We start from the raw sequence: 27217 nt of genomic DNA on the forward strand, positions 1-27217 counted from the left end.
TCAATCCTTCTTTTCTTTCGTAATCCTTCTTTACTTTCCTCATTATTTTCTTCCTTTTCTTCATTCCATTATTTAGTTTTCTCCCATGTTTTGTTTCTTCCTTCTTTCCTTTTCCTTCTCTCCTTTTCCTTCGTTTTCTCCATTCTCTCCGTGTTTCCTCCTTTCTTCCCTCTGTCTCCTCATTCCCTTCTCCACTTTCTTCGTTCTTCCCTCTTTCTTTCCTCCATTCTTCCCTCCTTCTCTCCATTCCTTCCTCTTCTTTCCTCCATTTTTTCCCTCTTTCCTTTCCTCCATGTTTTCACTCTTCTTTCCTCTTTCTCTCTCTTTCCTATTTCTACTATTTCCACCATTCTTTATTATTGCTTCCTCTCCCCTTTTTATTTTTTTCCTTCTTCTCATCATTCTCTTCTTCCTCTTTCATCCATCTTTCCCTTCTTCCTCCCCTTCCATAAATTTATCTTCCTCATTTATCTCTATCTCTTCCTTAATTCTCTGGTTATCTACTCCCATTGTTCTCTCTCTCTCTCTCTCTCTCTCTCTCTCTCTCTCTCTCTCTCTCTCTAATCCTTTCCATTACGCTGTTCTGTCCATTGTCGTTCCTCATCCTCTTCCTCCTCCTCCTCTTCCTCCTCTTCCTCCTCCTCCTCTTCCTCCTCCTCTTCCTCTTCCTGCATTATCTTAGATGGTCCTTTTACGTCCTTTTCAGAATTACGTCCCTTTGTTAAGAGAGAGAGAGAGAGAGAGAGAGAGAGAGAGAGAGAGAATTAAATTACAGATGACATGATTTAAACTATATCTGGCTGCTTACATATGAGAGAGAGAGAGAGAGAGAGAGAGAGAGAGAGAGAGAGAGAGAGAGAATCAGAATCAGAATCAGAATCAGAAACTTTATTTCCATTTTATACAATGGTTATTCTTTACAGGCTTAAAACTATTGATCATAGAGAAATAAATTTACAGAAATAAATCTTGTAAATCATGTAAAACAATATATGATAAAATTTAATAAGAAAATTTAGAGTTAGTATCTAGGACATTATATCGTCATTAAATATGCTAATAAAATAAATATTTGATCATCTTATATAAATGTAAGAATAGTCCTTGAAACACTAATATTAGAGGTGAAAAGAGAGCAGTACACCGGGGACTAATGAAAGGACCAAATTAAGTTTACGTGTTTGTTTTTGAAAGATCGAGGCGACAGGTTTGAGTGAAAGTGCGTATGTGCGTTTGTTTGTTCTCTCTCTCTTTCTCTCTCTCTCTCTCTCTCTCTCTCTCCTCTCCTCTCCTCCTCCTTTCTTCCTCTCTTCTCCTCCCTCTCCCCCCCTCTCTTGAATTCATGGAGAGGTTTAATTCCCAGAGAGAGAGAGAGAGAGAGAGAGAGAATAATGGGAAAGAATAACACGTTGAAACAGCCATTAATTTCTGTGTGTGTGTGTGTTTTTTCGTGTTTGGAGATTAATTAAACGCCTCGGAAATATATGTTCATGAATGTTTACTATGAAGTGATTTAGTTAGTATGCGGAACATATAAATGTTTTGAATTGTGTGATATGTTTCGTTTTGCTCTCTCTCTCTCTCTCTCTCTCTCTCTCTCTCTCTCTCATTCTCTTTTCGTTTATCCTCTCAGTCTTCCCTCTTTCCTTCTTTCCTTCATTCATTCTTTTTTTTTTCATTCATTTTTTCTCATAACATTAAACAACAACAACAATAACAACAACAACAACAACAACAACAACCTAAAAATTGCGCCTCACATTGCTCTTTTAACCCTCTGACGAGATGAAAAAGAAAAAAAAGTGAAAAACAAGAACGCAACACTACCTCTTTTCTTCACAACGTTTCTGAGAGAGAGAGAGAGAGAGAGAGAGAGAGAGAGAGAGAGAGAGATTTTGATTTGATTTAAAATGTTTATTGACATATTTACAACCAAAAGGATGGGGCAGATACCTACTCCCACCCTACAATTTCAGTGAGAGAGAGAGAGAGAGAGAGAGAGAGAGAGAGAGAGAGAGAGAGAGAGAGAAATAAAAGAAAGAAAGCGAGTTTTAAAATAGGAGGTACTCACCATAGTTCCTTAAAAACCTGAAATACCCAAGAAAAAAAAGCTCAAGGTTTAGCCAAAAAGAAAAAAAAAGAAAAGAAAAAAAGCGAGTAGTGGAAGGCGAATCAAATTCTTCCCGGGGAGTCTTGGGTGACAAACAGAGGCCAAGGGAACAACACAGCGGGGGGTGGGGGAGAGGAGGGGAAGGAGGGGGAAGAGGGGGGACATAGAAGAGTGTGAGGGCGAGACAACAGATATTGGCTTCGGGGGATGAGAAGGTCGGACGAATGGGTTTTCTTGGGCGACACAAAGAACGCTGTTTTCTGCCGATCCCCCCTCCCACGCCTCCTATTTACAAAGGTCAAAAAGGAGATTAATTGGGTTTTAATGAGTGTTCTTTCGCATTCATGGCACAGAAGAAGAGTCAAACCACCACCAGGGTTATAAAACTATTAGTGAAAATACCCAGAACGTCCACGAAAGCCGAGATGTTTAAGAATTAGGCGAAACAAAGAACGGCAGCGCGAGGAAAGGCGGGGAAAGGCGGAGCACAAAGAGGAAGGCGATGAGGTGGAAGAGTAGGCGAGGGAAGAGAAAGAGGTATAAGGAAAGGGAGAAAACTAACCCAGAATAAGAGGGAGAAAGTATGCGAGCGAAAAGAGAGGTAGAAGAGAAAGTTAGTGAGTAGAGAGAGACGTAGAAAAGAAAGCGAGAAAAGAGAGTAGAAAAGAAAGTAAGAGAGGGAAAAGAAAGAGGCATTAGGAAAGGGAGAAAGCGAGATCAGAAAAAGAGGGAGAAAGTATGCGAGCGAAAAGAGAGGTAGAAGAGAAAGTTAGTGAGTAGAGAGAGACGTAGAAAAGAGAGCAGAAAAGCGAGTAAGCAAGGGAAGAGGCAAATAGATAAGGAAGATTGATAGAGAAGTACAAAGTAAGGAAGCGAAAAGAAAATGACCGAAGAAAGAGAGGTAGAAAGTAAGCAAGAAAATAGGATAGAAAGTAAGGAAGCGAAGACAAGGATACAAAGGAAAGTGACCGAAGAAAAAGAGGTAGAAAGTAAGCTTGAAAATAAGATGGAAAATAAGGGAGCGAAGAAAGAAAGTTAGAAAATAAGTCAGCGATGAGACGAATAGAAAACAAAGTAGTGTGGAAGAGGGGCGCAGGAGGGGTGGAGGCATGCAGTTAGAACGTTCAGAAGAGCAGTCAGCATGGAAATATCGATAGAAGAATGAAAGAGAGGCAACAATGCGGTAGAGTTTAGAGATGAGACCAATAGAAAGTGTGCAAGGGGGCCGCAGGAAGGGAGGAGGCATGAAAATATCGGTAGAAGATAGAGAGGCAATTTCAACAATGCGGCGGCGTTCGATAGCTAGAAGACTGTCAGCAAGAGGAAAGAGAGAGAGAGAATAAATGATATAAAGAAGAAAAAAGAAACTAAGGAAGCGAAGAAAGAGAAAAAGAAGAAAATAAAAAAACTGGTGAGGAAAACAGAAATTAAACGAAAGGAAAGGAAAGGAAATGTTAAGAAAAAAAAGCAAGAAAAGGGAATACAAGAAAGAAAGGAAGAAAGATTAACAAAGACAATGAGAGAGAGAGAGAGAGAGAGAGAGAGAGAGAGACCAGTAACCCCCACCTGTACACGAGAGAGTATTCGATCCACGTCATTGGAGTTATAAAGTCACATCAGAAACCGTCACGCGAAATTGAGTTCCTTCGAAGCGAGAAAGTTGACAGAAATGATTTACACTCGTCTCTCTCTCTCTCTCTCTCTCTCTCTCTCCCGAAACCCCTCTCATACGCTCCTTTCGTCAACACATAATCCATTTTCTTCTTCAAAAACTTTCAAGGCAAACTATATTAAACTCACCAATGGACCTTTTTCTGACCGCTAACAACCTAGCATTCATTTTTCCCCACCACTAATTTTCCTATCTAATTTCACGCGTAACTTACCACCGCTTCCTCATACGCCTTCCCACACCTATTCAGCTTCTGTCAGTACCTACGCGCTGCCCTTCCGCCTCCGTGAATGTCAATAAGAGCTGTTTATATGCTGTGAAAGGAAGTTGTGTGTGTTTCGGACAGAGGAAAGTTGGAATAAGGTGGTTTAGAGGGAGAGTTTTTTTATTAGAGTTTTCCATAGCGTATCAGTCCATTGTATGTGAGTTAATGACTGGAGAGAGAAAGATGAAGGTACTGAAGATAGATAGATATAGATAGGTAGGTAGTTAGTGAGATAGATAGATAAACAGATATAGAGAATGAAATAGAGATAGCGTGTCTGTTGTTTGTTTTTGGAAAGAGAACTAGAAAAGAGAGAAAAATGAAGGGCTGAGATAGACAGATAGATGAATAGAGTGAGGTGGGAAAGGTAAATAGAAGAGGAAATATAACTTAGTGGTAAAAAAAGAAAAAAAATGAGTGTAAAAAGAAAACAAATTGTAAGAAAGAGGAGGAAAGAAAGAAAGAAAGAAAGAAAGAAAGAAAGAAAGAAAGAAAACGGCGAAAAATCAAATGAAACAAAATAAACAAAAATGAATTAACGCAGAGAGAGAGAGAGAGAGAGAGAGAGAGAGAGAGAGAGAGAGAGAGAGAGAGAGTTTTGAGGGGTGGGGTGGGGGGTGGGGGGGGGCAGGCGTAATGGATTCCCCCACTCTCACAGATGATCCTGGTTATTGTGTTTGTAAAAATGATGAATGGTTGAGCTTCCTATCATGGGTGGGGGCATTAGTTTCTCTCTCTCTCTCTCTCTCTCAATTAAGCTAAAGACATTGCAAAAGAAAGAGATAGCAATGGAATTAAAACTGAAATAAAGAAATAAAGATATACAAATAAATAGAAGAAAGGGAATAAAACTGAGAGAGAAAAAAGATATATATAAACAAAAGAAAAAAAATTAAACCCAAAAGAAGGAAATAGGAAAGAAATATAATAGAAAAAGAAACAGAAGGAAGCAGTTTGGCGTGAAAGGTCGAAATAGAAAAAAAGAACTGGACTAAAGTGAAATAAATAAATAAAAATAGAAATGTAATAGAAATATGAATGAAAGAAAGGAAAACATAACTGAAAGAAAAAAGGTAGAAGAAATAGACTAAAAAATAATTAGAACTGAAGGGAAGCGAAAAGAAGAGAAAACAAACAAACAAACGAACAAACTGGAAAGGAAGAAAAAAAAAAGAGAAACGCCAAAAAAAAAAACAACAACAACCCGCGAACAAAAAAGAAAAAAAAAGAATTGTAAAGAAGAAAAAAAACGAAAACACCCAAACCGGACAGAAGGAAAAGCAAAAGAAAGCAAAGAAAACAAGACCAAAAAACACCAAAAAAAAATTAAAAAAATCGAGCCAACAGAAGAAAAACAAACAAACTGTAAAGAAAGAAAAAAAGGAGCAAAAAACACCAAAAACAAAAATAAACACAACAAACCAAAACAAAATCAGGTGGACACCGCAGGAGGAAAAATCTACCTCCGTAACCCACCTCAATTACTTTTATTTTTCATCTAAAACCGCGAACTTTAAGCTTCCCTTCCTCATGAATACTAAACAAGGCTCCGTGTGTGTCACCCTCCGCGCCGCCACGAAGGGGAAAGGAAAGGAAATGAAGGGCGGAAAAGGAAAGGTGGAGAAGTGAGGGTAAAAATTAGGTGGGAAGAAAAGGGAAATGAAGGGCTGAAAGGGAAGGGAAAGGGAAGGTAAAAGGAAGGAGCTGGGAAGGAAAGGAAATAAAGGTGTGAAAAGGAAAGGGGAAAAAAGGGAAAAGGTAGGGACGGAAAGGGAAGGTAAAAGGAAAGAGCTGGTAAGGGAAGGGAAATAAAGGGTGGGAAAGGGAAAGGAGATAAAGGGTAGACAAGGGAAGGGAATAAAGGGCGGAAAATGGAAGGGAAGGGAATAAAGGGCGGGAAAGGGAAGAGAAAAGGAAGGAGATGTAAGGGAAGGAAAAAGGGAGAAAGGAAAAGAGAAGGGAAAAAAGAAAGAATGAGGAAATAAGGAAAGGAAAAGGAAGGTGCGGAAAAGAGAAGAGGCAGAAAAAGGAAGAGAAAGGGAAGGGGCGGAAAAGGGAAGGGAAAGGAAGGTGCGGAAAAGAGAAGAGGCAGAAAAAGGAAGATAAAAGGAAGGGAGGAAAAGGGAAAAGAAAAGGGAAGAGAAGAAAAAAGAAAGGAAAAAAAGGAAAGGGGAAGGGAAATGGAAAGGAAAAGGAAGGGGCGGAAAAGAGAAAATAAAAGGAAGGGACGGAAAAGTGAAGGAAAAAAGGAAGGGGGAGAAAAGGGAAGGGAAAGAGAAAAAGGGAAAGGGGAAAAAGGAATAAAAAAGGGTTTGGGAAGGGAAGAGCGAAGATGGAAGGGAATAAAAGGGCGGAAAGGGTCTCATTGCCTTAGTGATGAGGTCGTTTGTTGTCTCTTATCAGCTGTTTTGCCTGGCGGAAGGTGGTTGTGGGTGGGAAGAGTTTTTTTGTTGTTGTTTTGTTGTTTTCTTTGTCTCTTTTTTTCTTTCGCATTACTTTTCATTTATTTCTTTATTTTATTTTATTTTTATTTCTATTTCTTATTTTTTTCTTACGCTTTACTTTTCCATTTTTATTTTTATTTTAGTTTTTGATTTTATCTTTTTTCTCTATTTCTTATTTTTCATTTTCTTTACTTCTCCTTTATTTATTTCACTTTAGTTTTTTTTAATTTTTTTTTCTGTTTCTTATTTTTCTGATGCTTTACTTTTTCTTTATTTCTTTCATATAATTTTTTCTTCTTTTCTTTCTGTTTCTTATTTTTCTAACGCTTTCCTTTTCCTTTATTTCTTTCATTTGTTTTTGTTTTCGATTTTTTTTATATTGCTTATTTTTCTTTCGCTTTACTCTTCCTTCATTTCTTTCATTTCAGTTTCTTTTCTTTTCTTTTCTTTTTTTTTGTATTGTGTGGACGGATTTGTCTTTTTTCTCTTTGTTTCGTTTTTTACCTTTTATTTTTTTCTTTCTTTTTTCTTTTTTTTCTTTTTTTTCTTTATCTTTTTTTTCTTGTTGAGGATTTTTAAGTTATGAGTTGGAAAATCTTTTTTTTCCTCTATATTTTTATTATTATTTGTCTTCTATTTCCTTCTTTATTTATTTTTACTCCATCCTCTTTTGCCTTTTTTTTCTCTCTGTCTTTTCATTTCATTTCGTTTTCTTTATTTTTTTTTACTTCATCTTTTGCCTTCTTTTCTTCCTTTGTCTCCTCATTCAATTTCGTTTTCTTTCTTTTTTTTTTACTTGATCTTCTTTTACATTTTTTTCTCTCCGTCTCTTTTTATTCAATTTCCTTTTCTTTCTTTTTTTACTTCATCTTCTTTTACATTTTCTTTCTCTGTTTGTCTCTTTTCATTCAATTTCGCTTTCCTTTCTCTCCTCTTTATCTTTCTCTATTTCTTCTTGAGTGTGGCCTTGAATGCTTAATAAGTTCTTCTATTTACTCTGTTTCCTCTCTGTAACTTTTATTTATTTCTCATTTATCTTCTTTTAATTAATTTTCCTTTATCATTCTTTCTTTCTTGTTGAGGACAGCGTTGAATGTGTAATGAGTTCTTGTATTTCATCTTCGTCTCCTTTCTCTTATTATTTTTCCTCTCTCTTTGCTATTCTTTTCATTGTATTTTATTTTCTCTATATTTTTCTTTCTTTCTTTTTGAGTTGGGGAATGTGTGGATAAATATTAGCGTTATTTTTTCCGTTTTTTCCTTTTATTTTTCTTGTTTTCTCCTTTATTTGCTTCCTCAACGAAAGAATGGACAGAAAATAAACAGCAAGGAAGCGAAAGAGAAGCCAAAAAGAGACCCGAAAAATAAAAGAAGGCAATGGAAGGAGAAGCAAGAAACCGAAGGAGGAGGAGGAGGAGGAGGAAACAGGACACTGGAGGAGAGCCAACAGGTGGTCGTCAGGTGAAGGCCAAACAACACAACAAGTGGCCCAGCGGACAGGTGAAATATACAGCTGAACAAGGCCCTTCACCGACCCTTTACCCTTCCCTTCCCTTCCCTTCCCTTCCCTTCTTTTCTCTTCTCTTCTCTTCTCTTCTCTTCCCTGCCCTGCTCTGCCTTCCCTTCCCTTCCCTTCCCTTCCCTTCCCTTCCTTTCCCTGCCCTCCCCTGCCTTCCCTTCCATTCCCTTCTCTTCTCTTCTCTTCTCTTCTCTTCCATTCCCTTTCCTTCCCTTCCTTTCCCTGCTCTGCCCTGCCCTGCCCTGCCTTCCCTTCCCTTCCCTTCCCTTCCCTTCCCTTCCCTTCCCTTCCCTTCCCTTCTTTTCTTAATCTCCTTTCATTCTCTTTTCCATTCCTGTGTTTTTTTGCTTGAGTTGGCTTGGACATGTTCGGAGTCTGGGAGATGCTGGGTATATCAGGAGAAGGATGCCGGAGATGGTTTGGACAAGTATTGAGGAGGAGAGATGCTGTTTTTATCGGGAAAAGGATGCTGGGGATGGAGGTGCCAGGCAAGAGGTGAGGAGGAACACGCAGGCGGCTGGAGTGACAGAGAAAGATGAAGAGAACAGGAATGAGAGATGGAAACGGATATCCACTATACCGACCTCTAACGGAAACAGCCGAAAGGAGAAAGTTTTAATTTTAGGTGGTACCCAAACTATTACTGTAAACCTAGAAACGTACCTAATATATCAACAGCAGAAAGAGAATTATATCAAAATGAGGGAAAGGGAGAAAAAAGAAATCGAATAATCTCTTTTGCATATTTTAGTTTCCAGGTGAATGTGAAAAAAAAGAAAAATATAAGAAAAACGAATTCGAAAATGTACAAAAATAAGGAAAAATGCAGATGAAAGCTTTCGAAAATACTGGTATAAATAGAACACACACACACACACACACACACACACAGGTATCCTGACTATGCACCTCTTCAAGCGTCGCTTGACAACCTTCAGGCATGGACGGTTGACAACAGTGCCACTATCAACCACACCAAGACCATGGTGATGCACGTTTGCACGTCCAAGAGAGATGTGCCACCTCCGCTGCTGTCTATTGGCTCACACCACCTCCAGGTCGTCCAGTCCACCAAACTACTCGGCATCACTGTGGACTACCAGCTCAACTGGAAGCTCCACGTCTCCAACACCGTCAGAGCAGCCTCCTACAAGCTGTACATGCTGCGTAGACTCAGAATGCTGGGGGCACCGGCTGCTGAGCTGTGCAGTATTTATACATCATTCATACTGCCAAAGTTAATGTATGCCTCCCCGGCGTGGTCATCGTCCCTTACCCTCACCCAACAACAGCAGCTTGAGAGGGTTCAAAAGTGGGCATTCAGGGTCATTTTAGGCCCTGACTACCACACCTACGACAATGCCCTGGCCACCCTGAGTCTCCCGAGGCTCTCTGACAAGCACCAGGACGCCCTCAGAAAATTCGGAATCTCCCTGCTTCACCATCCTCGCCACCGCCACCTCCTGCCATCCGACGCGCCTCCTCCCACCCGCTTCACCAGACACCACAACAAACTCAACCCCTTCAGAGCGCCGCGAACCGACCGTTACAAACGTAGCGCAGTGCCCGCGATGGTGCGGATGATAAACAATGCCCAGTGACAGTCATACCCAAAGGGCCGGTGGAGATTAGCACCTCGCCGCCACCCTCTAAGTGCCCCTTCCCCCCACCCTCCCTCTCCCTTATGTCACTATTTATAGCTCTCCCAAACCCCCCCCCACCCTCTCCCTCCCTCTAGTGTAGCCAATTTACTATTAGTTTCTTGTACTTTTAATTTGTATATTTTCAGCCTATCGGCTGACTTACCTTAATAAACATATTATTACACATTACACACATATTATGTATTACACACACACACACACACACACACACACACACACACACACACACACACACTGAAAAAAATAACTAACGTGCCAAAAACAACTCGTGGGGAACCGAAGCAAAAATACGAGCAGTGTGTGTGTGTGTGTGTGTGTGTGTGTGTGGTGAATACTTGCATTCTTTTGACTTTTTTTAGACAAGAAGAACTGTCAGAAAGGAATAGAGAATTTTTTTAACTCACGTGATCACTACTACTACTACTACTACTACAACTACTACTACTACTACTACTACTACTACTACTATCATTATTGCTATTTTCGTCATTTTAATTGCTCTCGTTATTTTCTTGCAGATGAGCACGCTTTTCTAATGGCGTCGCTGCTGAAAGCTTCCCATCGTCATCTACTCTCGTTCATGGCGGACAAATTCGTGAGTGTTAATTATATACCTTTATGTACTCTACTTGTTATTACTTCTATTTGTTTTTTTTATTATTTCTTTTCTTTTTATGTTTTACAGCTCTTTTTTAATCGGTCTCTTTCGTTTTTTTTTTTTTCTAGTCGATGTTAATTAGATATGTTTTTTTATTAGCTATTGTTTTTTTCTTCTCCTGTCTCAGTTTTATGTGTGCCCTGTTTTTTTTTTTAATTATTTTTAGTTTGGTTGTTTTCGTTTTTTTTTGTGTGTGTTGTGAAGTTCGCCATCGTTATCTTTTTTTTTGTAATCCCTATGAATATATATTTTTTTTACAATGTTTTTTTTCTGTTTCATAGTCGCCGAGTTATCCCAAAGAGTTCTTCGTTCTTTTCCTCCTAAACAATTTCGTCTTCTTCTTTTTCTTGATCATCTTGTGAATAGTTACGTACATATATTTTTCCAACATTTTTCACCAACTGAGCCTAGTAACAAATCCTCCATTCTTTCAAAACTTTAATATTTCGTCTTCAACTTTGCTTCTTTATTTCCGCGAACGTGTTTACAATAAATTTTTTCAGCATTTTTTCATCAACTTGGTCCTAAACATTATAGTGTCTGAAACCTGATGGGAAGTTATTCATTCTTGCCAACTTTAAAAAACTTCATCTTCAAATTTTCTCATATATCTTCACGAGAATATTGACGCTTTTTTTCCCAATATAGTTTGTCATTGATTTGGTCTTAATGTTTAAATTCATTCTTCTTCCCAACTTTAAATATTTCATCTTCAGCCTTCCACCTTTATCATCACGAGCATATGGACGTATCTTTGTTTTCCTAATATAGTTTGTCACTGATTTGGTCTTGATGTTTAAAGTTTCTGGACTTGGTAACAAATTCATTCTTCTCCCCAACTTTAAATATTTCATCTTCAACTTTCCACCTTTATCATCACGAGCATATGAACGTATCTTTGTTTTCCTAATATAGTTTGCCACTGATTTGGTCTTGACATTTTTTGAATTTTGACTTGGTAACAAATTCATTCTTCTTCCCAACTTTCAATATTCCGTCTTCAACTTTTCTCCTTTATCTTCACGAGCATATGGACGTATCTTTGTTTTCCTAATATAGTTTGTCATTGATTTGGTCTTGACATTTTTAGATTCTGGACTTGGCAACAATTTTTTTTTTCTTCTTCCCAACTTTCAATATTCCGTCTTCAACTTTCCTTCTTTATCTACGCGAGCATATTGACGTATCTTTGCTTTTCCTAATATAGTTTGTCATTGCTTTGGTGTCGACATTTTTAGATTTTGGACTTGGAAACAATTTTTTTTTCTTCTTCCAAACTTTCAATATTCCGTCTTCAACTTTTCTCCTTTATCTTCACGAGCATATTGACGTATCTTTGACTTTTCCTAATATAGTTTGTCATTGATTTGGTGTTGACATTTTTAGATTCTGGACTTGGTAACAATTTTTTTTCTTCTTCCCAACTTTCAATATTCCGTCCTCAACTTTTCTCCTTTATCTCCACGAGCATATTGACGTATCTTTGCTTTTCCTAATATAGTTTGTCATTGATTTGGTGTCGACATTTTTAGTTTTTGGTCTCGGTAACAAACTCTTTCTTCTTCCCAACTTTCAATATTTCGTCTTCAACTTTTCTTCCTTTATCTCCACGAGAATATTGACGTATCTTTGTCTTTTCCTAATATAGTTTGTCATTGATTTGGTGTTAACATTTTTAGTTTCTTGACGTGGTAACAAATTCATTCTCCTTTCCAATTTTAAATATTTCGTCTTCAACTTTTCTCTTTTATCTTCGCGAGAATATTCAAGTATTTTTTCTTTTCCAATACTTTTTCATCACTTTGGTCTTAATATTTATAATTTCTGAGCAATATAATGCATCTTTTGATTTATTTCTGTATCCCTTTTAAAGTATTCGGGTAGTTCTTTGTGTTTCCAATTTATACGTGATATTTACTATTTCTTACAGTAATAAATTCTTCTTCTTTTTTTCCAACCATAATATTTCATCTTTAGTTATATGGATTTGTGTTCTTGGGATCATATTCATACTATTACACTTTTTTTTCAGTTTTTCATAGTTTAGTCATTTATCATATTTCCTTTTTTTCTGTTTTTGATTCCACACTTTTTCTTCTTTTCAACTTTTTGTTATGTTTCCTTTTTCCTTTTTCTTCGTTTCCAGAGATAAAATAACCTTCCCTGCCTTGCCCTGCCCTACACGTTCTTGGTCTGCCCTACCCTACCCTATCTTTCTTCGTGTTCCCTTTAATTTTCCCTATTATCTCATCTCTTCTATTCCTCTTCCTTCCGTTCCCTTCCTTTTCCCTCCCATCCCTTTCCTGCCCTGCCCTGCCCTGCCCTTCACGTCCTTGCCCTGCCCTACCTTACCTTATCTTTTCTTCGTGTTCCCTTTCCTTTTCCTTTTTATGTCATCTCTTCTACTCCTCTTCCTTCCTTCCCTGCCCTGCTCTGCCCTTCACGTCCTTGCCCTACCCTACCCTGCCTTTCTTCGTGTTCCCTTTAATTTTCCTTATTATCTCATCTCTGCTATTCCTCTTCCTTCCTTACGTTCCCTTCCGTTCCCTTCCGTTCCCTTCCTTTTTCCTCCCTACCCTTGCCGTACCTTCACTTCCCTTTCCTTCCTTTCCCTCCCACGTTAAAAAAAAAATATACTGTTCTCTATTTTTCCTTTTATCTACAAGCATATTTTTCGTCTTTTTACTCAGGATTACGAAATACATGCGTGCGCTAAAACGTACCTTCCTTTTTCCTTCAGTCTGCCCTTGAAATCGTACCCACTGCATTGCGCGATATTTTCTCATCCACGGCGTAAAAATGTCCGCATGTTATTCTTCCCACTACGCGGTTTTATAGTTTTTATGCAATTTTTTTTATGTGTTGGTGTTCAGGTTTTATTTTATTTTTCCTTCAGAACTCGGTCATGTGGTGTTTTTCTTTATAGCCTTCTAGTTTTTTTTCTTTAGTCTCGTGTTACAAAAAAAGGTCGTATATGTGTTTTAATGTATTTTTGTTGTTCTGATTTCTTGCATATTTGATTACTGATTTTATTGTGACATTTATTCTGTTTTTTTTCTTTATAGCCTACTAGTTTTTTTTTCTTTAGTCGTGTTACAAAAAAAGGTCGTTTTTGTATTTTAATGTATTTTTGTTGTTTTGATTTCTTGCATTTTTGATTATTGTTTTTTTGGGAACATTTTTTCTACTTCTTTCATTCATTTTTTTATATTTTCCGTTTTTTTGTCTTAGTTTTCGTATGTTTGTCTCGCATCTTTTTGTCTTCTTTTTCTTCTTGTTCTTCATCCTCCTCCTTTTTTCATCTATTTTATTCTATTTCCTTCCTTCATTTTTATATATTTTCCGTTTTTTTGTCTACTTTTCGTATGTTTGTCTCGCTCCTTTTTGTCTTCTTCTTCTTGTTCTTCTTCCTCCTCCTTTTTCATCTACTTTTCTTCATCATCTTCATCATCATCACCATCCTCTTGTTTTTGCTCTTGTTTCGGTTATTTTTGTTGTCGCTGTTCTTCTTCATCTTCACCATCATTGTCTTCCTCTTCCTCTTCTTCCCCACCAAGTCAATTAAAAAACAAAGCCAAGCGAAGCCTTCTAATTAAAGTTCTCAGGGAAAGGAAGAACGTCACACAGTAGCCACCACCACCATCACCATCACCACCACCATCACCACCACCGCCACCACCACCACCACCACCACCATCACCACCACCACCACCACCACCACCATCAGGTCACGTGGGTCCGGTGTTTTCTTTCTCACCTGAGCCGCGCAGGTACTCGTTGATCACGTGTCTTACCTGTAGAGTAGGTGAAAGGAAGTTGACGGAACGTGTACGTGTATTTTCTGCGTCACGAGTCGAGTGTTTGTATAGAAGAGGAGGAGGAGGAGGAGGAAGAGGAGGAGGAAGAGGAGAAGGAGAAGGAGAAGTGTGTATAGAGGAACGATCAATTGTGTTTGTGTATGTGTGTGTGTGTGTGTGTGTGTGTGTGTGTGTGTGTGTGTGTGTGTGTTTGTAGAAGATTAAGTCGTATTATGCAGACTTTTCTTTTATTCTTGAGTTTTTTTTATGTTTGAGAGAGAGAGAGAGAGAGAGAGAGAGAGAGAGAGAGAGAGAGAGAGAGAGAGAGAGAGAGAGAGAGAGAGAGAACCACCATTCTCCTTAACTATACATCTTTAATGTGTAAGAAAAAAATAAATCACACTCTCCAATTTAATCCCTCACATAGCCTACTAATTAAATCACCACCACCTGTAATTATCTCCACCTTAGCAGCCTCTTAAGGAACAATAATTAATGTCTCAGTGGGTCTTGATGAGGGGGACTTGTATAAAACTTCCACATAGGGGGCAGCACCGTCGCCGACTTTACACGCCTTCTGTCTGTCTGTCTGTCTGTCTGTCTGTATATATGCCTGTCTGTTGGCGTGTCTTGAGGCGAGTCGCTTTCTTCATACAGAGACAAATAGATAGATAGATAGATACTGTAATTCGATATTCTGAAAAATTCTGCACTTTTATTAATTAGAAGTAAAATAAAAATCATGAATAAAGAAGTATAAAAAAAATCAATAAAACGAGGAAAATACGAAAAAAATCACTGTTAATGGGAAGTCAAATGAAATGCAATAACACCATCAATAAAGAAAATAGAAATAATCAAAACGAAAATACTAGAAAAATACCCCAATAACCAGAACCCAAATCAAACAAACTAACCAAGACAAGAAACATAAAAAACAATAAAACAACAGTACTGAAAACAGTCTCCCAGTAACTTTTTTTTTTACAACAAAGGAGACGGCTCAAGGGCACAAAAAAAGGAAACAATAATAAAAAAAAATCCCGCTACTCCTTAACTACAATCTCGATAAACCAAAATATAGAAAACAAAAACAATAAAAAATCAAGTTCTAAAAAAATATTCCCCAGTGAATAAAATCTCTCTACAAACAAACTTCACCGTGAATAAACTTTGCGAACCTCATAAAGTTTGTCCCCGGTAATTAAGCACAACTATTTACGCTGAAGGTTAATTAATGATAAGCCAACATTAGAGTAATTTATGGGACGGCTATTAAATGAACTCAAAGGGCGTCCGTCTGTCTGTCTGTAAGAGAGAGAATCATTTACGTTCATTAATATAGTTCAGGGTTTGTTTTCTTATGATATTTAGAGGAGGAGGAGGAGGATGGAGAGGAGGAAGAGGAGGAGGTGGAGAAAGAGGACGATAAAGAGTAGGAGTAAGAGGAATAAAGATTGAAGAGGAAAAGAATGAAGAGGAGAAAGATGAAATGCAAGTAGAAAATAAAAAGAGTAGGTAGAAGAAGCAGATGGAAAAGGCGATAAGAGAGGAAGAAAAGGAGGAGAAGGGAAATGATAAGAAAGGTAAAATTTGAAAGAAGGAGGAAAAAGAGGTGTAGGAGAAGGAGGAAGAGAAACAGAACAAAAATATGATGAAGGAGGAGGAAAATGAACAGTAAAAGAAATAGAAAGAGGAAGAGAAGCAAATGAACATAGGAGGAGGAGGAAGTGGAGGAGGGGGAGGAGGAGGAGAATACTAAGGAAACAAGAAAAAAAATAAAGAAGGAAAAGGAGGAATAAGAAGAGAAAATGAACGAGAAGGAGATAGACGAGGATGAGAAAGAGAAAAAACAGAAGCAGGAGGAGAAGCAAATAAACGTAGGAGGAAGAAGAAGAAGAAGAAGAAGAAGAAGAAGAAGAAGAAGAAGAAGAAGAAGAAGAAGAAGAAGAAGAGGAGGAGGAGGAGGAGGAGGAGGAGGAGGAGGAGGAGGAAGAGGAGGAAATAATTATCCATTTCAACGTGACGGAAGGACATACTCGGCTCGTTAACTTTAAATATATCTCTCACCTGTCCCCTCGCTCACCTGAGAGAGAGAGAGAGAGAGAGAGAGAGAGAGAGAGAGAGAGAGAGAGAGAGAGAGAGAGAGTCATTTGGTTCAGTGAGGAATACAAATGGAAAGGTTTGACACTTTGCTTCCTGTTATTGAGAGAGAGAGAGAGAGAGAGAGAGAGAGAGAGAGAGAGATTATGTGTTGCGTATTATTTTCTCTTTAATAAATTGTGTGTGTGTGTGTGTGTGTGTGTGTGTGTGTGTGTGTGTGTGTGTGTGTGTGTGTGTGTGTGTGTGTGTAAGGTTGATTTGTTTACAGATAGCTTTTTCCTTCCTTTTTCTTCCTTCACTTCCTCCTCCTCTGTTCCTCTTCCTCCTCCTCCTCCTCTTCCTCCTGAATTCGACGTACTCCTTCTCCTCCTTCTAATTTCCTTCCTCACCAGCATCCTTCCTACCTTTCATCTCCTCCTCCTCCTCCTCCTCCTCCTCTTAATCCTCGTTTATCCATTCTCACCAACTTTATAAGGAGAGAGAGAGAGAGAGAGAGAGAGAGAGAGAGAGAGAGAGAGAGATTTAAAACTCATTCTACCTGAATTTAGAAGTTGTGACAGCAATTATACGGGACATTCTCTCTCTCTCTCTCTCTCTCTCTCTGTCTCTCTCTCTCTTTGTTAAAACCACACCAAAGAAAACCACAAAAGAATAACGTTCTTAAACTTTTCTCTTTGTTTTCTCCTTTTTTTTCTTTATTTCCTTCCTTTTCTATCCCTTACACCTCCTTCCTCTTCCCCTTCTTCTTTCTCCTCCTCTTTATCCTTCATCTGGCGTCATTATCTCTTCCTTGCACTCTTCCCTCCTTTGTTCTTGTTCTTCTTCTTCTTTGACTTCTCTGTTATTTCCTGACCCGATTCTTTTTCTCTTTCTCTTTATCATTTTCTCTTTATTTCTGATCTTTCCATCCATCATTCTCTTTGACATATCTTTCTTACACATTCTCTCTTATTCTCTTCCTTTCCTTCCCTCTTTCTCTCTCTATCTATCTATCTCTCTGTCTATTACACACACGCTTTCTTTGTTTCTCTTTCTTATTTTTTATCTTTATGTATGTATGTATCTATCTATCTATCTATCTATCTATCTATCTATCTATCTATCTATGCTTCTCATCGTCAGACACTTGCTCTATTGAAGGAGTTGATTGGATATCCTAAATGGCTTCCTCCTCCTCTTCCTCCTCGTCCTCCTCCTCTTTCTCTTCATATTCCTCTTCCTCCTCCTCCTCTTTGTAGCTCCTCTTGACACCTGGGAGGACACGTGTTAGTGGGATTCTCCTCCTCCTCCTCCTCATCATCATCATCATCATCATCTTCATCTTGACACTAAGAACATGTGTTGGCTCTTTGGTTGCTAGCCGAGACCACATACCCCGTTTTCTATGCATCAGGAAGTGGCCTACTTATCTAAACCTACATACATAAGGACTGACGTAACCTACCTGCCTACCTACCTGTCTACCTGTCTACCTGAGTACCTCCATACATAGAGAGGGAGGAAGGAAGGGAGGGTTGATAGGGAAAGGGAGCTGGAGCTTAAGTAATTTGCACGGTCTATTTCTTACGGTTTTTTTTATATATAATTTTCGTTTTTTTATTCCTTTTTTTTCTTTTTTATTTCTTTCTTGTTCTGGTTTGGTTCTTCGTCATCCTCCTCTTCCTCCTTTTTTTTCGTTTTCCTCTTCTTCCTTCTTTCGTATTTTTCTTCTCGTTTTTGTTTGTTCTTCCTCTCTTACGTCACTTCCTCCTTTCCCATTCTCTTTCTTTTTCTTCACATTCATCACTCATAGTTTCTTCCTTTTCCTCCTCCAGTATCACTTTCTCTTCCTCCTCCTCCTCTTACTCCTCTTCCAATTCCTTTTTTATATAATTTTCGTCTTTATCTTCCTTTTTTCTATTTTTTGTTTGTTCTGGTTTTCGTTCTTCCTTCTCATTCTCCTCTTCCTCCATTTTTTTGTTTTCTTCTTCCTTCTCCTATTTTTTTTCTCGTTTTTGTTATCTCTTCTTTTTCCTCTCCTACGTCATCGCCTTCTACGCTTTTCCTTTCCTTTTTTCTTCACATTCATCACTCATATTTTCTTCCTTTTCCTCCTCCAGCATCACTTTCTCTTCCTCCTCCCCCTCTTCCTCCTCCTTCAATTCCTTCATCTTTCCTTCTCATTCGTCACATCGATATCTTCCCCTTTTCACTCTCATTCTCATCTCCCTTCCTCCTCCTCCTCCTTTTCCTCCAGTTCCTTAATCTTTCCTTCTCATTCGTCACATCCATATCTTCTTCCTTTTCACCCTCTATTGACACTTCTTCTCTTCCTCCTCCTCCTCTTCTTCCTCTTCCTCTTCCTCTTCATACTGTCAGCGGAAGGGAGGTTGAGTAATTTTGCGGTCCCTTCCCGTCCCAGGTGACAGGCTGTTGATTCACCTGTCGCCAAATGGAATTATTAGCACGCGGACGGACAGGTGGAAGGAAGGAAGGTGAGGGCGGAGGAACGTGTCGGCCTAAAAAATATAGATAGGACACGGTGCGGAAATGAAGAGACGAGGGAGAGAGAGGGGGAGGGAGATAGATAAGGTGGTGGTGGTGGTAGTGAACGATGGAGGTAGGAAATGGATGGAAAATTAATTATGTTGGAAAGAGAAAGGTAGGAAAGGTTTTGGTGTTGGTGTTGGTGGTGGTGAATGAACTGAAATGTAAGAATGATGGAAATGGAGAGGAAAAAGAAGGAAAGGATGAAGACATACAAGGGAAAGACAAGTGATGAAAATGGAGGAAGAGAAGAGGAAAAAAAAAAAGTATGAGAGAGGAAGAAAAAGGGAGGACAAAAGAAAGGAGTGAACAGGAATGGAAGAAGGAAAACAAAGAGAAAACAAACAAAGAAAAAGAGAAAGAAAGGAAAAGAAAAAGAAAAGAAAAAGTTGGAAAAGAAAAGAAAGAAGAGAATAAAGAGAAAGAAAAGAAGAAAATATCAACACGACAAGTAGGGGAAAACAAATTGAATACACAAGAAGACTTAGCTGGTCCAAGGAGACAGAAAACGATATATAAACAAACAAACGAATAAAAATAATAATAATGGAGGTGAAGGAACTTGTTGAGGGGAAACTGAAGGAAAGAAATATACAAGCAAAGGAAATAAATAAACAATAAGAAAAGAATTAGAGAAGCAGATGAAACAAATTAACGAAGAAAAAGCAAAAGAGTGGAGATAAAGGAACTTGTTGAGGGGAAACTGAAGGAAAGAAATAAACAAGAGAAGGAAACAAATAAACAATAAGAAAAGAAATAAACAATAAGAAAAGAAACAGACAAGCAAAGGAAACAAATGAACGAAAAAAGATAAAAAAGTGGAGATAAAGGAACTTGTTGAGGGGAAAAAACTGAAGGAAAGAAATAAACAAGAGAAGGAAACAAATAAACAATAAGAAAAGAAATAAACAAGAAGAAAAGAAACAGACAAGCAAAGGAAACAAATGAACGAAAAAAGATAAAAAAGTGGAGATAAAGGAACTTGTTGAGGGGAAAAAAATGAAGGAAAGAAATAAACAAGAGAAGGAAACAAATAAACAATAAGAAAAGAAATAAACAATAAGAAAAGAAACAGACAAGCAAAGGAAACAAATGAACGAAGAAAGATAAAAAGAAGAATGGAGATAAAGGAACTTGTTGAGGGGAAAACACTGAAGGAAGAAAATAAACAAGAGAAGGAAACAAATAAACAATAAGAAAAGAAATAAACAATAAGAAAAGAAACAGACAAGCAAAGGAAACAAATGAACGAAGATGACGGAACTTATTAAGGGGAAACTAAGGAGGAAAAAAAAAGCAGCAGATTGAGCAGGAGTAGAGAAGTTGAGGCGAAGGAACCCGCCGGAGACGACAAGTATGAAAGCAAAGCGAAAGTTATGAATTTGCTGGAGAAAAATGAAGGTGAAGGAGAAAAATGAAGGTGAAGGAAGTTTATATTAAAGATCTTGAGTGGAGGAACCTTGCGACCCCCTAAAAAAACGAGATGAAAGTGAACAGAAGGTGCGGGAAGTAATGAAAAAGGAAAAAGAAGAGAAAATGAATGAACATGAGGGAGAAAATGAAGGTGACAGGACTTACCCGACTTAAAGAAAACTATATTAGATGATTATAAGGTGAAGGAAGTGATGAGAAGGAAAAGAAGCGAAAATTAATGAACTTGAGGGAGAGAAATGAAGATGAAAAGACTTACTCGACTTAAAGAAAACTAAATTAGATGATTATAAGGTGAAGGAAGTGATAAAAAGGAAAAGAAGCGACTTACTCGAATTAAAGAAAACTAGATTAAAGGAACATTCGGTAAAGGAAGTGATGAAAAGGAAAGGAAACGAAAATGAAGGAACTTGCTTTATGAGAAAATAGATGAAATAGCTTACCTTACCTGAAAACGAAATCACATTAACAAGAATAAAAAGAAGTAATTTGTTGATATGAGAAGAAAAAAATGTAAATTGAAGTGAAAGAGAGAATAGTAAAGGAAAAGAAGACACGTAATGCAGGTGAAAGAAAAGGAAAGGAAGCAGTTGTGAAGAAAAAGAAGAGAAAGAAAATAAATATGAAGGGAAAAAAAAGACAAGAATGGCAAATAGTATATAAAAAAAAGAAGTAAAGAAAAAAAAGACAATTAGCAGACACAGAGACGCAGACAAATGACGTAAGGGAAGGGTGGATGAACTGCTCTGACATAAAAAAAATAATAAACAAAGGAAAAACGAGATTGATTAGTGAGCGGGCTATCAGACATGACACACCCAAAGAAAAAAAGTGAATAAATGATCAGACGGATTAGCTGGACGGGGGAAAGTCAGGGTGAAGGAACTTGTTAGAGGGGATAATTTAAAGCAAAATAGAAAATGGGGAGTCTTGAGGGAGAAGGCGAAGAGGGTGAAGAGAAAGGGGCTTGTCTGATTTGGAGTACGAAACAAGACTATGAATGGATTTATCAGATGGACAGACAGACGTGTATGTAGGGGAAGAGATGAATATGGAAATACATGTTTAAACCTAGTATTAACGATGACGTATTTGCTAAAGGAGGATGTAGGGAAATAGAGAATAAAGGAAAGAAAAGAAAGTTGGTCCAAGAAGACATAAAACTAAAATAAATAAACGAAGAATGAAAAAAAGAGTAGATAAAAATGGAATTACATGTTAACTCTGGAAATAATTAAACCAACGATGATCAGATTAGTAAGAAAAGAAGGAAAGGAAAGAAGCTTGTAAAATGAAGAAAATAAAAAAATAAACTAAGTAATATTGCTGGTGAATGGTGAATCTTAAAATAAAGAAAATTATCCATGATCAGATAGAGCCTTGCATAAGTGAAAAGAGGATGAAGTAGACAGAAGCTTGCGTGATGGAAACAAAAATGGAACTAAATGATAATGAAAAATCGATAACATGGAATTACACAAACTTTGAAATAGATAAAAAGAAGCATGATCATCAGACTAACCGATGTATATGTATAAAGAGGATGAAGTAGAAAAAAAGCTTGTAAGATGGAAAGGAAGATTAAATTGATACTGAACAATCGTGAAAGTTGAATTACACAAACCTTGAAATAGAGATAAATATCCATGAATAACAGACACACCGATGTATTTGCCAGGGAAGGGATGAAAAAAAGCAAAGATGAAAACAAAAATAAATGTAAGAGGCAAAAAATGAAACTAACTGACACAGAATAATCGTGAAAACATTAAAATAGAAAAAAAAGTGACCAGACAGTCCGATCTATTTCCGAAAGAAGGTCTGAATAAAAAATCTAAAATGAAAACAGAAATGGATCTAAGAGGTATTGAATAAGGTTTTTCTTCGTTTTCTGTATTACATCAAACGAAATACTTCAAAGGGCAAAACAAAATCACAGACAAAAACCTCCGTGTCACTGATCTCACAAACAAAAGGCGAGAGTTTAATAGGACAGGAGGAGGATACCGGAAAAAGGGAATCAATACGTCGAACAAATGAAGATGAAAAAGGCTTATGAGTTTTTATATTTCTTTTATACATATATAACGCGCTGCGAACGATAAATTACAAGCTTTTAATACGAGGACAAGGTGGAAACTGAAGACATGCACAAATTTGCTATGAAAAGTTAATGGATATGTCACAGCGATGTCAAGAACAAGATTACTTTTTGCAATAGCCATAAACATAAAATTTCAAATGCAATCTTTACTGAAACGAGAAATGACAAACACTTTAAACGACAAGGAAGCGGAAACTAAATTACTCTGCGCAAATAAAAAAATAAAAAAAGAGTGAAGAAAAGACACAAAGAAAGGATAACTAAAAAAAAAGAATGACAAAGAAAGGAGAAATAAAAAAAAGAATGGCAGAAAGAAAGGAGAAAGAAAAAAATAAAGAATGAAAAAGAAAAGAGAAATGAAAAAATGAAAGAATGACAAAGAAAGGAGAAAGAAAAAAAAATAAAGAATGAAAAAGAAAAGAGAAATAAAAAAATGAAAGAATGACAAAGAAAGGAGAAAGAAAAAAATTAAAAGAAAGAAAAAAAAGTTGTTGGATACGTCAGGCCAATTAAAATAACAAGATTAAACATACATTTCATAACATGCATAAACAGAGAAGCTTAAGTGTATATTTTTCTTGTAACGGGAAATGATAGACCTTTAAATCGAGGATGCTGCGGAAACTGGATGATATTGCACGAATCCATCATAAAGAAGAACAGTAAGAGTGATATTTATCTTAACAACCATAAACATAGAAATTCAAATGTTAACTTTATTGGAATGAGATAAACGGGGGTCATTTGTCTGTCTGTGTGTCTGTTAACTGTCTTTTTCTTTACTTCTTTTCCTTATATACTGTTTGCCATTCTTGTTTTCTTTTCCCCTTTACTCTTCTTTATTATATTTATTTTCTTTCCCTTCTTTTTCTTTGCAACTGCTTCCTTTCCTCTTCTTTCATTTTCGGTGCGTGTCTTCTTCCTCTTTACTATTCCCTCTTTCGGTTTAATTTATATATTTTTCATTTCAGCAGATTTCTTTTTTTTTGTTATGATATCGTAATTCTAATGATATCGTTAAATTTGTTATGAAATATTAATACATATGCCAAACCAGTTTCCTGAACAAGATTAATCCGGTCTCTTAATAATCGTGAAAAGACAAATTCAAATGTAACCTTTTGCTAATGAGAACTGACAAACGCAGTTGTTAAGGAAGAGGGAAAAATTGAATCATATTACATACACAAATTAGTTATGAAAAATTAACAGATATGACAAACCGTTTCCAAGAGCAAGATTAATGAGTTTCCTTTTTAATGATCTTAAGAAATAAAAGTTGAAATGTTGCTTTACTTCGAACGAGAACTGACAAACCTAGAAATCAAGGACGACGCGGAAACTGAATTATATTACACACAATTGTTATAGAAAGTTAATAGATTTTTCATACCATTTTCAAGAGCAGGATTAATTACATATATATTAATAACCGTGTACATCTTTATTTGAACGAGAAATGACAAACTTGGGCATCGAGGAAGAGGTGGAAACTAAATTATATTATACAAATTTGTTATAAAAAGTTAATTAGATTTTTCAGACCATCTTAAAGAGCAAGATTCATAAACATATAAATTCAAATGTAATCTTCCTTGGAACGAGAAATGACAAATATGGGCATCGAGGAAGAGGTGGAAACTAAATTTTAATACAGAAGTTTGTTATAAAAAGTTAGTAATATATTTTTCTGACCATATTCAAGAGCAAGTTCAATTACATGTATATATTAATAACTGTATACATAGAACGTCAACTGTAACCTGTCTGAGAACGAGAAATGACAAACAAAGAATCATAGATGAGACGGAGCTAGTAATTAAGGAAGATGAGATGGAACTAGCAATTAAGGAAGATGAGATAGAGTTAGGAAATAAGGACGAGGAAGGAGCAAAAATAAACAATTGAGAAGAGGATGAATTAATGGGTTATGTTGATTGAGGAGTAAAAGGAATAATAACAAAATGGATTAATAGAGATGAAGCAAATCAAATTAAACAGAAAAACGGAGAAAAAACCTAAATCATAATATAAGGAAATAGATAAAGATTTGCCCAAGGAGAGAAAGAAAGTGAGTAAGAGAAGCAAGAATTGACGAGGAAAAGGAAGAATTGAAGATAAGTGTTTAAAAGAAAGACTGAAAAAATGCTAAATGAAAATAAAACGTTAGAGGTAAAAAATGAAACTAACTGATACTGAATACCCGTGAAAATGGAATTACATAAACCTTGAAATAGAAAGAAATACTAACCATGATCATTAGACGGTCCGATAAGTGTTAAAAAGAAAGACTGGAAAAAAGCTAAATGAAAATAAAATATAAGAGGTAAAAAATTAAACTAACTGATACTGAATACTCGTGAAAATGGAATTACATAAACCTTGAAATAGAAAGAAATACTAACCATGATCATTAGACGGTCCGATAAGTGTTAAAAAGAAAGACTGGAAAAAAGCTAAGATGAAAATATAATGTAAGAAGTAAAAAATGAAACTAACTGATACTGAATACTCGTGAAAATGGAATTACATAAACCTTGAAATAGAAAGAAATACTAACCATGATCATTAGACGGTCCGATAAGTGTTAAAAAGAAAGACTGGAAAAAAGCTAAATGAAAATAAAATATAAGGTAAAAAATGAAACTAACTGATACTGAATACTCGTGAAAATGGAATTACATAAACCTTGAAGTAGAAAGAAATACTAACCATGATCATTAGACGGTCCGATGTATTTCCTAAAGAAGGGATGGAAAAGAGGAAATAGAGGAGACATCGAGGAAGAGGCGGAAACTAGGCTAAATCAAAAGAAGAAATAAGGAGACAACGAGGAAGAGGCGGAAACTAAATCACATTATACAAACTTGTTATATAAAGTCAACAGGCAGACAAACCGATTCCAAGAACAAGATTAATGAGTTTTCCTAATAACCATCAACTGAAATCAAATACTTCCTTCACTGGAGCGAGAACTGATGAGCTTCAGCATCGAGAAAGAGGTAAAAATGTAATAATATTGCACAAATTTGTTATGAAAAGTCAGCAAATATGTCACACTGATTTCCAAGGATGAGGAACATTAGTGAGTTCTTTATAATATCCATCAACACGCTAAATTAAATGGTGTGCTTATGGCGGGAACTGACAAACATTTTCAACAAGGAGAAAGTGAAGTGAAGTTAGACGAAAATGAAAGAAGATTACCTAATATTTTCTTTCATTTATATATATTTTTTTCAATGACTTTTTTGTTTGATTTTATACTCCTTTCTTTCATTTATATATTTCTGCATTCTGTTTTTCTTGTTTAGTTATCTATACTATTTTCTTTCATTTATATATATTTTTAATTATTTTTATTGTTTACTTATATTGTTTTCTTTCACTTTCTTTATCACATTATTTTTTGTTTCCTTGCCCTTTTTTTAACTTATATTTTTTCTGTCCGTTTTTTTGTTTACTTATTTTTTTCTTTCATTTATACATTTTAGAATTAATGTTTTTTTTCGTTTATTTATTTATATTCTTTTCTTTTGTTTTCGCTTTTTTTTATGTTATTTGCTTACTTTTTATACTCTTTTTTTTTTCCTTTCATTTTCCGTTGCGAAATATTTATGGAAAGAATTATCACACGCCAGAGAAATATTGTCTTTTTTTTATATTCTAGATTAAATTGGAAACTATTTTTCTTGCTGATATTTTGCCTCTTAATTAGAAGCTGCTTTTAACCTATTTTTTTCCGGTAATTTAATCATGTTTTCTTTCTTTATTTCTGGCTAATTAATTTCTTCATCTGATTCGTTTCTTTTATTCAATTTCCTTCTTCCTCTTCCTATCCATTAGCTTGTTATTCCCCTGCCTCTGTGTCGCTGTCTGTCTGTCTGTCTCTCTCTCTCTCTCTCTCTCTCTCTCTCTCTCTCTCTCTCTCGTTGATGGGAAGGAGGGCGAAGAGGAAAAGGGAGACAATTAGAAGGAAAGGAAGGAGGAGGAGGAGGAGGAGGAGGAGGAGGAGGAGGAGGTAAAAAGGGAAGAAGGAACCTAGCTGTCAACAACCTAAACTCATTACACCCCTCCACACACACACACACACACACACACACACACACACACACACACACACACACAAACATACGTAAACAAACACAACTTAAAACAATACCTCCTTCTCACTAACGGAACTTGTAACACGATAGACAAAGAAAACGGATGAATGGCGCAGTTTCCCCTTCAACACCCACCAGGAAATATCTCCCCTTAATCAATCCCTCGCGAGTCTAGTAACACGACGGGCTGGGAGGTAGGATTACGATGGGGGCGAGACGCGACAGAATTTGCACCAGAGTCGTCGCGGTACGAAAACTCTCGTCCCCAGCTGGTCTAATTGTGCCCAGACTGAGAGAGAGAGAGAGAGAGAGAGAGAGAGAGAGAGAGAGAGAGAGAGAGAGAGAGAGAGAGATTAACGATGAGAGCTGAAAGAAAGTAACAAAAAACAAGGATGATAGAAAAAAACCGGTGTGTGAGAGAGAGAGAAAGGAGGACAAAGAGGGGAAGAGAAGGGTGTTACCAGGAAATACAAAATCGAAAGAAAAGAAAAAAAAATGTGAGAGAATGGGATTAGTAAAATTACAACCAATAAAGTGAAAGAAAGAAATTACATAATATAACGTGACAGGGGAAGATTTACAGGAGGAAAGAAAGAATGAATGATACGCTGAAAAGCAAGTATTAAAGAAAGGAAGGAAGTGTTAAGAAGAAAAGTTAGATTGAAGAAAAAATTAATAGAAAGAGAAATATACAATAGACGTTTTATAATAGACGGAAATCAAGAGGAGACAAATAGTTTAAATGAGAAACGAATGAGGAAGAGAAAGAAAGAAAAGAAAAAAGAGGAAAAGAAAACGAAAAAACAATAAAGGGAAAA

General features: G+C 36.7%; 1 protein-coding gene across 5 annotated transcripts in view; it reads left to right on the plus strand.

Annotated features, from left to right (window-relative positions):
• Positions 1 to 27217, plus strand: part of LOC127002117 (probable G-protein coupled receptor AH9.1) — a 171053-nt gene that overhangs the window by 76160 nt on the left and 67676 nt on the right. For all 5 annotated transcript variants that reach the window (XM_050867704.1, XM_050867703.1, XM_050867699.1 and 2 more), the window contains exon 4: positions 10193 to 10269. In XM_050867704.1, the coding sequence (XP_050723661.1) occupies positions 10210 to 10269 (60 nt within the window). In that variant the 5' untranslated portion in view covers positions 10193 to 10209. The remainder of the gene's footprint in view (positions 1 to 10192; positions 10270 to 27217) is intronic.

Source organism: Eriocheir sinensis, chromosome 22 (genome assembly GCF_024679095.1).
Source record: "Eriocheir sinensis breed Jianghai 21 chromosome 22, ASM2467909v1, whole genome shotgun sequence".
NCBI lineage: Eukaryota > Metazoa > Arthropoda > Malacostraca > Decapoda > Varunidae > Eriocheir > Eriocheir sinensis.